Source organism: Arvicola amphibius, chromosome 9 (assembly GCF_903992535.2).
Source record: "Arvicola amphibius chromosome 9, mArvAmp1.2, whole genome shotgun sequence".
In the NCBI taxonomy this organism is placed as follows: Eukaryota; Metazoa; Chordata; class Mammalia; order Rodentia; family Cricetidae; genus Arvicola; species Arvicola amphibius.
In genome coordinates this window covers 125,544,835-125,559,511 of record NC_052055.2, presented here as the reverse complement: position 1 = coordinate 125,559,511, position 14,677 = coordinate 125,544,835, and the positions used below count along the sequence as shown (strand labels likewise).

Sequence of the window (14,677 nt, the reverse complement as noted above, 5' to 3'; positions counted from 1 at the left end):
CAGAGAAATACTTATGACAGGAGGATTGCTAGGCCCGCGTGGTAGACATATTAAGACTTGTTGAACAAAACTACGGAGAAACTGGTAATTGGGGCATGAACGGGTGATGGGATGGGCACCTGAGTCACCTACTTACGAGCCTTGCTTCAACTCCAGTTCTGCTGGATGTATGGCTGCTCTACTATAGTGAAGGATGTTGTAAGCATGCGCAGTCTCCTATACAGCTTTCAGTTAGTTTAACAGAAAGACACTCATGGTGAGCATTTCTAGCCTTCCGGACATTACGTATCCCACAGTTGGGAGCCTTGTCTCTAACATGTTTCAGTGACTAAGCAGGTCTGAAACATTTCCTAATGGGTACTTTTCTTGCAACTGTAAGGTAACCTTGACCAAGAGCTCTCGAGGTTAAGGATTCCTCCCCACCATTGATATTTCAGTACTTCAGAGCCTCGAAGGTCAGATGTGCAAAGCAGCAATGCACTGGTACAGCAGCCCTTTCCTGCTCTGTGGTCCAGTCCGTCACCAGTAAGTGGTTCTAGGAAGGAAACCCATCACAGAACTCTGCTTCCCCTGTGGTCAAAGCATTAGTGGTTTAATTACCAGTGGTGTTAAATGTGAACACAAGAATTTGTCCTTACTCTGAAGGGAAGTCATGTCAGAGTCCAGACTATCAGATCTCTAACAATTTCAAAAATATGAGGCACCCTAGATCTTTATGGGTTTTATTCCCCACTCTCTGAACTATTATAAATGCCTCCTGTACACTTCTCTCCTGGCTGATCCTGCTTAACCAATACAATTTCAATTAAGTTGATGGTTAAATTTGCCGGAGTTCTAGAAAACAGTTGTTAAACTCAATCATGATTAAAGATTAGGTAATTTTCAGTAGTAACTAATACTTTCAAAGTCCTGTGAAAATACTCCTGTGGCAAACAAACAAGTGATGATGATCCTGACAGAAAATATTTTGTATAAATTCTCAGAAATTTCACATCATGAAGGAAATGTTTTAAAAGCTATAAATAGGCTGCTTATCAACAAGTCTTATTAAAATAAGTCTTGGGTGTTATTTCTAATTTCACTCTTAAAAATAGAAGTAAAATGTTTTATTTTTTAGCAATAATGTGTATTTTAAGTAATGTGTATTTAAAATCAGATTTAAGCAATGAGTTTTGCTACGTGTATTTTAAACCATGTTGAATCAATGGATAGACTGAAATCTCTTTGAACATTAGAGGGGCTAATATTTGTGTGGCTTTTAAACTTTTTTGATTAATGGATCATTGAAAATGTGTTTCTGAAAAGTTTGGAAATTTTCTATTGGTTTCATGCAATAGGTTCATGTAATATAGCTGTGTTCATGTGTGTGTGCATGTATGTGTGTCTGCAAAATTGTAGGGAATCTCTAGAAAATGTTATTTTATGTAGATTTATATTTTTAACATTTTAAAATTTATTTTATATGTATGTGTGAATATGGGAGAGTATATATGTAAACCATGTGTGTGCAGGAGTCCTCAGAGGCCAGAAGAAAGCACTGGATGCCCTGAAGCTGGAATTATAGGCAATTGTGAGCTGCTGTGTGTATGCTAGGATCTGATCCAGGTGCTGTGTAAGATCTATAAGCATTCCTAACTGCTGAGCCATCTCTCTAACTCACCATATTTTTAAATATTTCATGTGAATCATCAATATTTCTGAACACATTTCTAGAACTTTCTTAACTATTTCAGATAATATTTAGATTAGCAAATGTTTCCTTTTCCATATTCTGAAAAATATATTCAAAATATTCATGATAAAATTATCATAATCAGGTTTACAAGTTTGCCCAATTTTTCCTTTCACAGACGGTCATTGTTATCATGTGCCTACAAGTAATATTCTCTTCCTCATATAATCTTGTCGCGTTTACATTGTTACAACTTTCTTCTCAGTCCTAATTTGTGCTTCCCTTCATGCTGTTTTACCAGAGACTACCACATCAGTCCTCTGTCCTAGAGGAGGAAGGAAATGGCATGAAGCTGGGGAAACGGCTAAGCAATAGAAAGTGCTCTTCCAGAGGACTCAAGTTCTGTTTCCAACACACACATTAGGCAGTTCACAATCACCTGTGACTCCAGCCCCAGGAGATCAGGAATCCTCTCCTAGCCTCTGTAGGCATCCCTCTTGCACAACATACATATAAGCAAAACAATATATTATTTTAATTATTTAAAAGAATAGAATTATTATAATAAATCTGTCCAAACAGCATTAAGAAATTAATTTATACAAGCTCAAATTGAAATAAATTCTATTAAAACAAAGATAATAAATATTTAAACTCATGATTTCCCAGTTGTTTTATTTATGCTCTGTGGCTATTTATACCCATGTCTTCTAGACGATAAAATATTACATCATGCACTGATAACAGTGTGTAACTGTGTATTTCCTTCCAATTCTATGTGGTTGTGACATATATCAAAAAGGTTTGTTCGTTTGGTTGGTTGGTTAGCTGTTTTTGGTTGTTTTGTCTTGTTTTTGAGACAAGGTCTCACTATGTAGCCTTGCCTATCCTGGAACTTACAATGCAGATCAACCTGACTTTGAACTCACAGAGATCCAGCTGCCTCTGTCTCCTGAGTACTGGGATTAAAAATGTGCTCCACTATAGCCCCACCATATTGATAGTTAAAAATTGACCACAGTGGAAGTAATTACACGACAGACAAGCATGCTGTGCACATCTTTCATATCAGCATTAGAAAGACTTGCAAGCTTCATGTCATCCCTGGATACAGAGGGAGACCCTTAAACCAAGAAGAAAAGGAGAATGGGATGGAAGAAAAGGGACAGACAGAAGGACGAACAGAGGGAAGAAGGCTGGAAAGTTAAAGTACAGATATTGAATACACACACACACACACACACACACACACACGCTCTATCTCAGGCTGGCTTGCCAGAAGGAAAAGACACTGTCTATGTCCCATTGGGACACAGTTATGAAGGAGTTCTGACACAATCTTGAAGCAAAACTGTAGTGTGAACTTACATCTGTAGTAGGAGGCTGCTTGTTTGTTCCCAGCTGCTCAGCCCCAAAATAACCACACAGAAACTGTATTAATTAAATCACTGCTTGGCCTATTAGCTCTAGATTCTTATTGGCTAGTTCTTCCATCTTAATTTAACCCGTTTCTATTAATCTGTGTATTGCCATGTGAATGTGGCTTACCCACATGGTTCTATCTCGTGTCTATCTCTGGTGGGGGCTACATGGCTTCTCCGTGACTCCACCTTCTTTTTCCCAGCATTCAGTTTTGTCTTCCGGACCTACCTCTATTCTGCCCTGCCAGGCCTAAGATAGATTCTTTATTAACCAATTCACAGCATACAGAGGGGAATCCCACGTCATACATCCATACCTGTAAATCTAACCTGAGTCTGGTCCTTCTTCATGGTAGCATTGAAAAGGGCCTAGTCAGTACAAGACTGTGAAGCAGAAAGTAATGCAGATCTGGGCTCAGGCATGAAAACCCGGAATCGCCACCACCGTTGGATCTACCCCTTAGTTTCCTTGGTGGGATTCCATCATCTCTGAGATACATCTAGGTTTGGAGATAAATGGAGTAGTTAATTTCATGGCTGAAGTAATAGGTGAACTATCTTTTGCATCCTGCTCAGTGCTTTTGCACTGTGATAATCGTTTGGATTACAATACTCTTCTCCTGTCTCTGTAGAGAGGATGTAGGTTCAGGCTTTTACCACTGCTATAACTGTCACTCAACACTAAAGAATCACTGGGGGATCCTGCCAGCTACTAAATATACACATTTGAATTATCTATTCAGAGTTCAAAACTAAGATCCAGATATAACCATGGCCTTGATACATCCACCTTCATTTGAACTATGATAATGGAATATATATTACCATTATGGTGTTTGGTTTACATTAGATGAGGGGTAGACAAATACTCTAAGTCTTCTACAAATCTAGGATTTGATCATCCTGTATTATTACAGTGTGAAATGTTTCAGAAGAATTGAGCAGAAAGAGAAGAATTTGAGAGATGTTAAAAGTATAGTTCTAGCTGGGCAGTGGTGACACACGCCTTTAATCCCAGCACTTGGGAGGCAGAGGCAGGTGGGGCCAGCCTGGTCTACAAGAGCTAGTTCCAGGACAATCCTACTGTTGTACAGAAAAACCTTGTCTTGGGAAAAAAAAGAAAAAGTATAGTTTGATATGGATAAATGAAAGAATTAAGAGGAATGTCTAGATGCTTGTTGCAGGATACTTGATCTCACTGTGATACCACTGTGACAGCCCGAAACTGTGTTAATAAAGTTAACTTTGAATTGGAGGGTGGAGCCAGCAAGTAGCTGACCAGAGAAGTCATAGAAGGAGTAGGGAGGGACTTGGAGATTTCCCATTTCTTTAATCTGGGACATGTGGAGAGAGAGGTGCTTACTGGGTCTCCATTAAGAAAGGGAAGGTCAGCTGCTCACTCCTTCTCCACTTCTTTGATCTATTAGGTTTTCACCCCAATATCTGACTCCTGAGTCCTTATTGGTAATAGAACAACTTACACAAAAACAACAGATGCTGGGTAGGATGGAACAGACGTGGCCCTGGTTATTCCAAATACTATTCTACTGAGAGAGAGGCAGTGGGTGAACTATCGACCTACTTCAGTGGGGACTATTTGCTGTCATGTTCCCTCCAGAGTCCCCTACCTCTCTATCATAATTACTAGCTAATTAATTGTCTGCGGACTGTGAGCCCTTGGGTCTCGGCTGAATTAATAAGCTGTTTTTTCCATAGGATAGGAGTTCTGGGATCCTTTTCTCCACCAAATACTGTGTCAGATGTTCCACCACCAGGACCCCTAAAACAGATGCTAACTTTTCCATGCACTGAGAGAGAAGGCCATTTGTAAAAACCTTGATGGTGAAGATGTCTATGCCTTCTCTTGACCTGATTGTGCAATAGAAAAGACAGAGGATTGTGGTTGCTTACACAACTCTGATTGCTTACAAATATATTCCCTTATCTTATGGATCTAAACCTCCTTTGCTTCAACATCTCATGTTAAGAAGGTGCAGTTATGTGGAATTGTGAGGAATAGTCTTAAGTGTGTGGACACATGTTTAGTAACAAGCTTGACAAGAGGGATGCAGAGCCTTAGTTTGAAGTACTTGCTCCATTTACACAATGTAAACGTTCCTGACAAGGAAGATTCTAGCTAACAAAGGCTTAATAGCTAACTCACAAAACCTGAGAACTATCAAGAGGCACTATGAGCTAGCTCCAACTCACTGCGTATTTATGTGCTCAGAAAACTGCCTACTAACGAATACAAGCATTTCTTACTAATACTAGAAATCTAGCCACCCATTCAGAGCCGAGTAGTCTCCTTATATTCAATTTCTTCCCGATGACTAGGCACCTGTTGAGAGTTTGGTGATAGGCAATCACTAGCCAAAAAGGATATTCTCTGGTTGAAGGTAAGTAAAATGTTTCTCCTCTGTGAAATATCAGATGTGTACTCAACAACCAAGCCTCAACCTGGAAGGCAAGTGTAACCAGGGATTTCATTTGTTTGCCATTGCATTGTTATTTGAGGAGGTTTCTTTAAAAAAAAAAAAAAAAAAAAAAAAAAGATTTAGTGTGTCAGTGTTTGCAGAGGCCAGAAAAGAGTGTTGGATTCCCTGAAGCTGTGTCTATAGGACCTTGTAAATTGCCTGACATGGGTGTTGGGAACAGAACTCTGGTCCTTAGGTTTCATTCCTTCAAGATCAGAGCAGGGGCAGACCATGGTCAGCCACAGTTCCCCAGCAAGAATCCCCTTTCTGCATATCTCTGAACATCAGCTCTGGGAAATGTTCTCTGGAACCTTGGTCCTAATATCTGTTGAATAAGTGACCTGAAACATGCTGTTTACCCCAACAATTCAATCATGGATAAGATTGTAAGATCATTACAAAGAATACTATGGAAGCCAGATGTTCAGATAGCTGTGTACCGTAACCGGTGCAGGGAAACACTCCACAGGTGTAAAATGCTAATAGAAAAAAGAGGAAATGATTACCAGACCTTCACTGGCCCCCCTTCAAATGACCAAACCCTATCCTGGCTTGTAGCACAATGTGGACACCTTAAAATTTAAGAGAAACAAATGCAGAGATCAATAAATGTCAGGACGACAGCTGAGTAGGTATATGCTTTAGTCCCAGGTCTCAGGAGGCAGAAGCAGGCAGATTTCTAAATTCCAGGCCAGTCTGATCCACAAAGCCAGCTCCAGTACAGCCAGGGATACACACAGGAAAAACCCTGTCTATAAATAAATAAATAAATAAATAAATAAATAAATAAATAAATAAATGCCCTGTCTAGAAAAACCAAGAGAAAGAAAGTCAGGAAATTGAAGGAACAATGGCAACTGAAAAAAATGAAAGACAGTAAAGGAACTGACAAGAGAATAATCAAATTAGAAACAGAAAGCTGGTAAGAACACTAGTTGATGCATGAAAGTGGGTCATGAGTCACTAAGGTGTATGCAAAGACAGCAAAGGATGGATAGCTGCTATTTGAAATCAGCTTTCTTTCCCCTCAATCAGAAAGTCAATGAGGATCCACCTGTTCTCAATCACAATCCTGGTTTCCTCTCAGCTACCAGACACTTATCTGCCTGAGGGGAACAGAGGAAGAGGCTAAGTAATGGACCTGCAGAAGGGAGCCTGAGAAACATCAGTCTACCTTGTGTGTTCTGATAAGGACACAGGGTGAGTAAGTCTTTATCAGGCCCCTTATATCACACTGATCTGACAGCTTCATCCCTCCAACTAGACACAAAAGGCCATGGTCAACCACAGCTCCCCAGTGGGTTTCATTCTCCTGGGCTTCTCTGAATACCCACACCTCGAGAAGATTCTCTTTGTGGTGGTCTTGTGTTCCTACCTCCTCACGCTCCTAGGAAACACACTCATCCTCCTGCTGTCCACACTGGATCCCAGGCTCCACTCTCCAATGTACTTCTTCCTCTCTAACCTCTCCTTCTTGGACCTCTGCTTCACCACAACCTGTGTGCCCCAGATGCTGGTCAACCTCTGGGGCCCCACAAAGGCCATCAGCTTCCTGGGATGTTTTGTCCAGCTCTTCATCTTTTTATCCCTGGGGACAACCGAGTGCATCCTCCTGACAGTGATGGCCTTTGACCGCTATGTGGCTGTCTGCCAGCCCCTGCACTATGCCACCATCATCCACCCCCGCCTGTGCTGGCAGCTGGCAGCTCTGGCCTGGATCATTGGCCTGGTGGAGTCAGTGGTTCAGACACCATCCACTCTTCACCTGCCCTTCTGTCCCCACCATCAGGTTGATGACTTCGTGTGTGAAGTCCCTGCTTTGATTCGACTGTCCTGTGGAGATACCACCTATAATGAGATCCAGATGGCTGTTGCCAGTGTCTTCATCTTGGTTGTGCCTCTGAGCCTCATCCTTGTCTCTTACGGTGCCATTGCCAGGGCAGTGCTGAGGATAAACTCTGCAAAAGGGCGCAGGAAAGCTTTTGGGACCTGTTCCTCCCACCTCATTGTGGTCACCCTCTTCTACAGCTCAGTCATTGCTGTCTACCTGCAGCCCAAAAATCTCTATGCCCGAGAGAGGGGCAAGTTCTTTGGTCTCTTCTATGCAGTGGGCACTCCTACACTCAACCCTCTCATATACACCCTGAGGAACAAGGATGTCAAGAAGGCATTCAGGAGGCTGCTGGGGAAGGAAGTAGAGCCCAGCTGACACACACTCTCACAGTATGCTGGAGATTCTGCCTGCCTTTATCAAAGGGTTTATGCAGCCATCCTCCCCCTCTTCAGACCTACCCTACCACTGGAACAGATGAGACAACACAGGACACAAAGATGAGAAATTCGGTAGAGAATAGTTATACGACATGTAGATTACCACAGGAATCAGACTGAGTCTGTCCATCCTTATGTGCCCCATTTCACTGATTTTGCTTTTAATTCCCTTCCCTTGCCAGAATGTCACTATCTTTTTGAAATTTTACTTTCATGTCTTTGTGTGAGTGTATGTGTGGATGTCTGAAGAAGCAAGGAAGAGGGTGTAAGATGCCTTGGAGCTGGAGTTACAGATAGTTAAATTGTCCAGCATGAGCTTTGTAGTTTGAACTCTGGTCTTCTAGAAGAATACAAACGCTCTCAGCTGCTGCGCCTTCTCTTGCCCAGTGACACTGTCTCCTCACTTCCAGTTCTATTTCCCTCTGTAGTTTTGCTGTTTCTCCTTTTCAAGGTTCTTGGTAATTCTTTACGCCTCCTTCTGTTTTATTCCCCAAATATCAGCAAGGGTTGTGGGGAGACTGAAACATAGTTCAGAAACCCAACCGAAAAGCGTTAGGACATTTTTAGCCCCAGTGACTTCAGTCAGACCATTCCCAAATGCATTCTGCCGTCCCATACCGGAACAAAACATTCTAGTATTCTTACCTTGAGGCCAGAAAAAAACCTTGGGGAACAACCTGAACAGCAGTCCTAGTGTTCCCCTTTACCAGGGCTAGACAGGCAGCACACACACACACACACACACACACACACACACACACACACACACACACACACACGGCTTCTCTTTAAGGTGGGTAGGACACTTTGAGCACTGGGATTTGGGTGCCATCTACTGGCCAGATCTGGAACAGCATGGATCTACCAACAAGTCATGTAAGTCATAGGAGGGCTGCTCAGGAGATAATGTAGTTAACGTGATATACTTGGATGTCTTTGTGATGTTTCAGGTACCGTTGAAAGTATTTTACAACCCTTGACCCATTTTATTCTTGTAGCATTACAAAGCTTTTTTCAGAAGCAAAAACTAAAGTTCATTACCATCTCTCAAAGTGCTCAGCCAGGACTGGCATCCAGGAGGGCAGATTCCAACTCTAAGTCCTGCCTTGATATACATAGAGCCTTCCTAGTCCAAGTGAGAAGCCTCATGTATCCTCAAACTAAAGAGGAATCAGTCTTAGCTAGCCATGTGTCCATCCTCAGACTTGCCTCCCTGTTCAAAGTTTCCCAAGTGCCTTAAAGCGCCCTGTGAGAACATCAGAAACAGAAGACAACTTTGGCAAGAAATTTGAACCTGTATGTGCAAGGCTTGAGTCAAGAGGAGTCACCGTAAATTTGAGGCACATTGTGTCTGGTCTGGTTTACTTCCGAGCCTCCAGCAAAGCCAGCCTTTCAAGTCTCACACTACACAATTAACCATCTCCCACCCAGATCTGTACTACAATAAGCCCTCAAAATACACAGCTTTATCTTCTATATTTATATTTTTGAGACAGGGTCTCACTATGTAGCCCAGGCTGGCCTGAAACTCCCACTTCACACTTCTAAATAGTGTCTACCACACCCAGCACAACACACACCTCCTTTTTTGTTTTCAGACAGGATTTCTTTGTTTAGTCCTGGCTGTCTTGGAATTCACTCTGTAGACCGAGCTAACCTCTGCCTGCCTCAGGGCTGGGATTAAAGGTGTGCTCCAGGACTGCCCAGCTAACACAAGTCTCCTCAACAATCAGATTGCTTTGAGCTAAAGGCTATAGGAAATCAACCCCCAAGGCATGCCACCCAGCGGGGAACAAATTTTCCTTTTCTAAAGGAAATTTACATTAGAAAAGGCCTCATTCTTATCAGTGAAGAAGGCACTTACTTAAATCTGCATAACAAGTTTTTATTCACAGGCCTGTTTTACCACACTTTCCCTGATCTCCTTCCTGTAACCCAATTCCCCTCCACCCGCTCACACAGAAATAATAATTTAAAAAAAAACTTCTTTGGGTAAAACCTAACTTGTAATTTCAAAAGTATGCACATAAAGCACATGTTGATAATCTCACATTTGTCTCTTATTAAGCTTTTACCATCCTGCAGGACCTCAGGTAAAGAAAAACCTCAGGCAGGGACCCTATGACAGAGGACTTTCCCCTCTGCTACACACTGCAGAAGGTGCACACCATTTTGCTGCACCAGAGCCTGCCAGGCCCACTCACCTGTATTCCTGTGCAGCTGCCACTGTACTGGAAATCACCTTCCATCAGCGTCTAGTCGCTAAAGCGGTGGTTCTCAACCTTGCCAATGCTACGGCCCCTTAATGTGGTGGCCTCCCAACTATAGCATTATGTCACTGCTACTTCATAACTGCAATTTTGCTGTTATGAATGGTAATGTAATATACATGGTAATGTAATAATATAAATAATGGTAATGTAAATATCTGGTATGCAGAACAGCTGATATGTGAGCCCTGTGAAAGGGTCATTTGATCCCCAAAGGGGTCATGGTCCACAGGTGGAGAACGATGCACAAACTTCCTGTTCCAGGGGAGCTATAGAAGTGGATATAATACAAACGGGTGTCAATGTATTTTTTTGTAAATCACATGCTTGAGAGGCACTTGATGTGGAATCCACTTTTATGACTGCCTTTTGGTTAATGGAACACAAAGGACAAAATAAAGAATTCCCTGCTCTAAAAGCCTTGGTGAATAAGCCAAAATTTGCCTGTCTCATGTGTCCTAAGGTTATGGAGTATTGTGAGGGGAAGCTGCAATTAGCAGAGCCATCTTCAAACAAGACAAGCAGAAAGGGCAGGTCTGGGGTAGCAAATGGCCCTGAAGTCTCCCCAAAGAAGGGCCTGGTGAAATGCTGAATATCAGATGAACAAGACTGGGTTTGATCGGGCTGGGTACAATGATACACACCTGCTATCCCAGCAATCCAGAGGCACAAGCAGGTGGAGTTCTGAGCTTGAGGTCAGCCTGGTCTACATAGTGAGTTCCAGGCCAGTCAGGGCTACTTAGTGTGAGCCCTTCTCAAAAGAGAGAAATACAGAGACAGACAGACACACCTGGGTGATCAAGAGAGACAATGCATGCTATAGTGAACACTGTTGATGTGGCAGAGTCTTCGGTTTGTGTTGATTTCATTCGTTAATAAAGAAACTGCCTTGGCCCATTTGATTGGCCAGACCTTAGGTGGGTGGAGTAGACAGAACAGGAAGAAGGAAGTGAGGTAGATGGCTCAAGCAGATGCCATGCCTCTCCTCTCTGAGCCAGACGCTATGAAGCTCCAGCCCAAGATGGAATCTTCCTAGTAGGGCACCACTTCGTGGTGCTACACAGATTATTAGATATGAGTTAATCAAGATGTGAGTAAGAGGCTGAAACTAATGGGCCAGACAGTGTTTAAATGAATATATTTTGTGTGTTGTTATTTCGGGGCATAAGCTAGCCAGACGGCCGGGAGCCAGGTGGGATGAAAAGCAGGCCTGCGCAGCTCCTCACTACAGAACACTGTCTTTGTAGAAGGCAGATAAGCCTCAGTAAATTATGTTTCCAGATAAACTTGTAATGATATATTTACTCTGTTCTATGTGTGTTTTCCCCAGAGTAACAGTCCAGTCTACTCCTGAAACCTAGCACAGTAGAATGCAGCAGAAACAGTGCTGCATAATTTCCAAGACGTATGTACCAGGCTCTCCCACCTCCAAAGACACTCACCTTTGGAATCCAGTTTACTACATCAGAAGAATCAGATCACAAGGAAAAGCCCTGTGTGGTGGTTTAAGTCCACACCCCAGCCTCAGAGCCTGCTAGTCCCAAACAAAACCCACCTCTAGGGGTTATAAAGGACTTAGAACCTGGCTCTGTGGAAAACCCGCAGGGCGCTGTGTGGTGTGGACTTCCCTCACTGTGGCCTATTTAATGCTTAGCCCACAGAAACAAAGATGTTGCTGTTGTTTAAGCTGTTGTGGGTACCAGGCTACTCAGCAGTCAATGCATAGTCTGGATGTTGGCCCCACTTCCTATTGCCAACAAGGTTCTCCCCCATATGCAGTCTTCTGGCCAAGTAATGAGCCTACAACCTCAGTTTGGGTGGAAAGTTCCATCCCAAGGCCCCCCTCTGGGAGTTGCCCCAGTCCAGACTCCATTTCACTTCCCAGAAAGCCCACCAAACAGTGACCCCTCCCCAGAGGGGCTCAAGACCACTCCCACGGGGTATTTAAACTGACCCCCCAGAGAACAACGTGGTTCTTTGTCTTCCTTTTCAGTCTCCATCCCTGGGGGGGGCTGGAAGGCCACCTGGGAGCGCTAATATCCATTAAACCTGAGTTTTTTTCTAATTTGGTTTGATATGGTATGATTTGGATTATTGTGTCAGCGGAGAGGTTTATATAGTTTCCCTTAGTTATAATAAAAGATAAGTAGATATAAATATTATAACTGTAATTCTTGCTTGACACCGGTTTTCTATATGTAATTTTTCTGTATTAAAGTTAAAACCTTCCTTTTTATTTAAACAGAAAAGGGGAGGTGATGCAGGATTTCCCTCTGTAAGCAGTGATTAACATTGGTTAATAAAAGAACTGCTTTGAGCCTATAGCAAAGCTATAGGAGAACAGAGCTAGGTGGGGAAAACTAAGCTGAGTGCTGGGAGAGAGAAGGAGGAGTCAGAGAGAAGCCATGTAGCCCCACTGGAGAGAGAAGCCGGTACTTTACCTGCTAAGCCACACCACGTGGCGATACATAGATTAATAGAGATGGGTTAATTTAATAGGTTAGAGTTAGCCAATAAGGAGCTAGAGCTAATGGGCCAAGCAGTGATTTAATTAATACAGTTTCTGTGTGATTATTTTGGTTCTGGGCGGCCGGGATGAACAAGTGGCCCCCTGCAACACTTCTGTCAGCTCTGCTATTTGGCTGGGATCCTGCACACTTGCTACAGAGTCTGTCTCACCCTAGGCTATGATGGAACTTCCGACCCTTGATTTACTTACTATTCACACCCCACTGATGTGCAATGCAGTTCTGAGAGGGATAATTTTGGTCTACCCAGAGCTGGTCGGTGCCTTGGGCAATAGTTTCTGAAGCCAACTATTAATTTCTACACTGCAGGTTTCTCTACTCCACAGGTCTCCTCTCCTTTCTCTGAAAAAATTCCACTGCAGGAAGAAGGGGAACTCAAATTAAATCCAATCGGTCCAAGGTAGATAATCACTACGGGTTGTTTTCAAAGAGGGCCTAAGATTTACCCTGCCATGAGCAGGGCAATGAAATGACCAGGCCCTCTAACCCTTGTAGCTTCCATGCAGAGATAGGAAGAACCATCATCACAAAACAAAACAAAACAGTACATGAAAAAGCTTCAAAAAGCCAAAAGGACACTAAGAAATATATATATCCATCCATTCAGGTTTTTTTCTTCCCAGCTTTTCAAACTTTCAGCTTGATCAAAAAAAATCTTCCCAAGACACTCAGAATTCCTTAGAAAATGATTTTTAAGTCTGGAGGCACTTATCTAGAACCTGGCAGTCACTGTTTATTTGTGATTCTTCCTTTCTGAGGAGACTCCTCACATCTGCTCAGCCAACTACTCCAGGACCCCAGACCATGACCACCATTGTCGGGGAATCCAGGAAGCAGCTGTAACAAAGGCTTCCATGGCCCAAGCAGATCCAGGCATCGGAATGCATAATTAGCCTAGCTCTTGTATGCACTCCATGGAGAAATGCATCATCATTACTGTTATTACCAGATTCCCAAATGTGGAGCATAGAGATTAGGAGATATTTCTGCACATGGTACAGGCCTGACATTGGCAGTCTGACTCCAGAGCCCACACTTTAACCACCAACGTCATCACCCACTAATCAGGGCCTTAATCTTGTCCTGCTTTGCCCTGCGAAATCCTGGATGGATCTCTTTGTGCCTCTCCACTTCAATGCCTTTTCATTAACTGCAAGCCTGAGAGCCTGGGCTTCTCCCTTCCTGGCCTGGAGTCCACTCAGTTCACTGGCTGGAGGGTGAGGTGCTGAGTCACACTATTCACTGGTTTATTGAGATTCAGGGAGATCCTTCCCCAAGAGACAACACGGCGTGAAAGGGACACTGCCTCCTGCCCCATCAGTCCATCTGTCCACACCTTCATTTGTTAGGGTGTGGACCTACTCTCCACTAACAGCCTCCAGTCTGTGCCCGTTTCTTTTCCCTTACTTCTGAAAAATAGCAATAATGATAATAAAGAAAAGAAAACTAAGATTCAGTCTTGAGAGATAATTATGAGTACAGACCGAGGGTGGTACACATGAGAATAAAGAATCCAGGGAACATTGAGAGGAAACATAATGCCAGGGAGAGGGAATGGATGGCCCAGAACACATGAACTGGGGAGAATGTGCATGTTGGGTGCACATGACATCAGGGAGGCAGACAACTGTAATCCAAACACTCAGAAGGTGGATAAGACAGAAGACTGCCATTCAGACAGCCAGGGAAACACACACACACACATGATGTTAAGATGCAAATAGGCCAATATACAATGCATTGAGTTGCACAGCTAAAACACAGAAAAATGTGACGTGTGCACATGAGGAAGACAGCATAGTGTGTTCAACACATCAGGCACACTTACCTGAGCACACCACAGCACAGAAAGACGTGACAAGCACACATGAAGAAGACAATGTAGTGTGCCCAACATATCACACACATTTACCTGAGCACACCACAGCACAGAAAGACGTGACATGTGCACATGAGGAAGACAGTGTAGTGTGCCCAACATATCACACACACTTACCCGAGCACACCACAGCGCATATCCACAACCACTGTCATTCTC

At 43.1% G+C, this 14,677-nt stretch overlaps 1 protein-coding gene across 1 annotated transcript; it reads left to right on the top strand.

The window, feature by feature from the left end:
- The first annotated feature begins 6,846 nt into the window (after positions 1 to 6,846).
- On the top strand, positions 6,847 to 7,779 carry LOC119823592 (olfactory receptor 2H2). Its single transcript, XM_038343675.1, has one exon. It carries the CDS (start codon positions 6,847 to 6,849, stop codon positions 7,777 to 7,779), a length of 933 nt encoding a protein of 310 aa, XP_038199603.1.
- The last annotated feature ends 6,898 nt before the right edge of the window (positions 7,780 to 14,677 follow it).

Coding starts and splice junctions, on each gene's coding strand:
- LOC119823592 (XM_038343675.1), top strand. CDS start 6,847: ATGGTCAACCACAGCTCCCCAGTGGGTTTCATTCTCCTGGGCTTCTCT.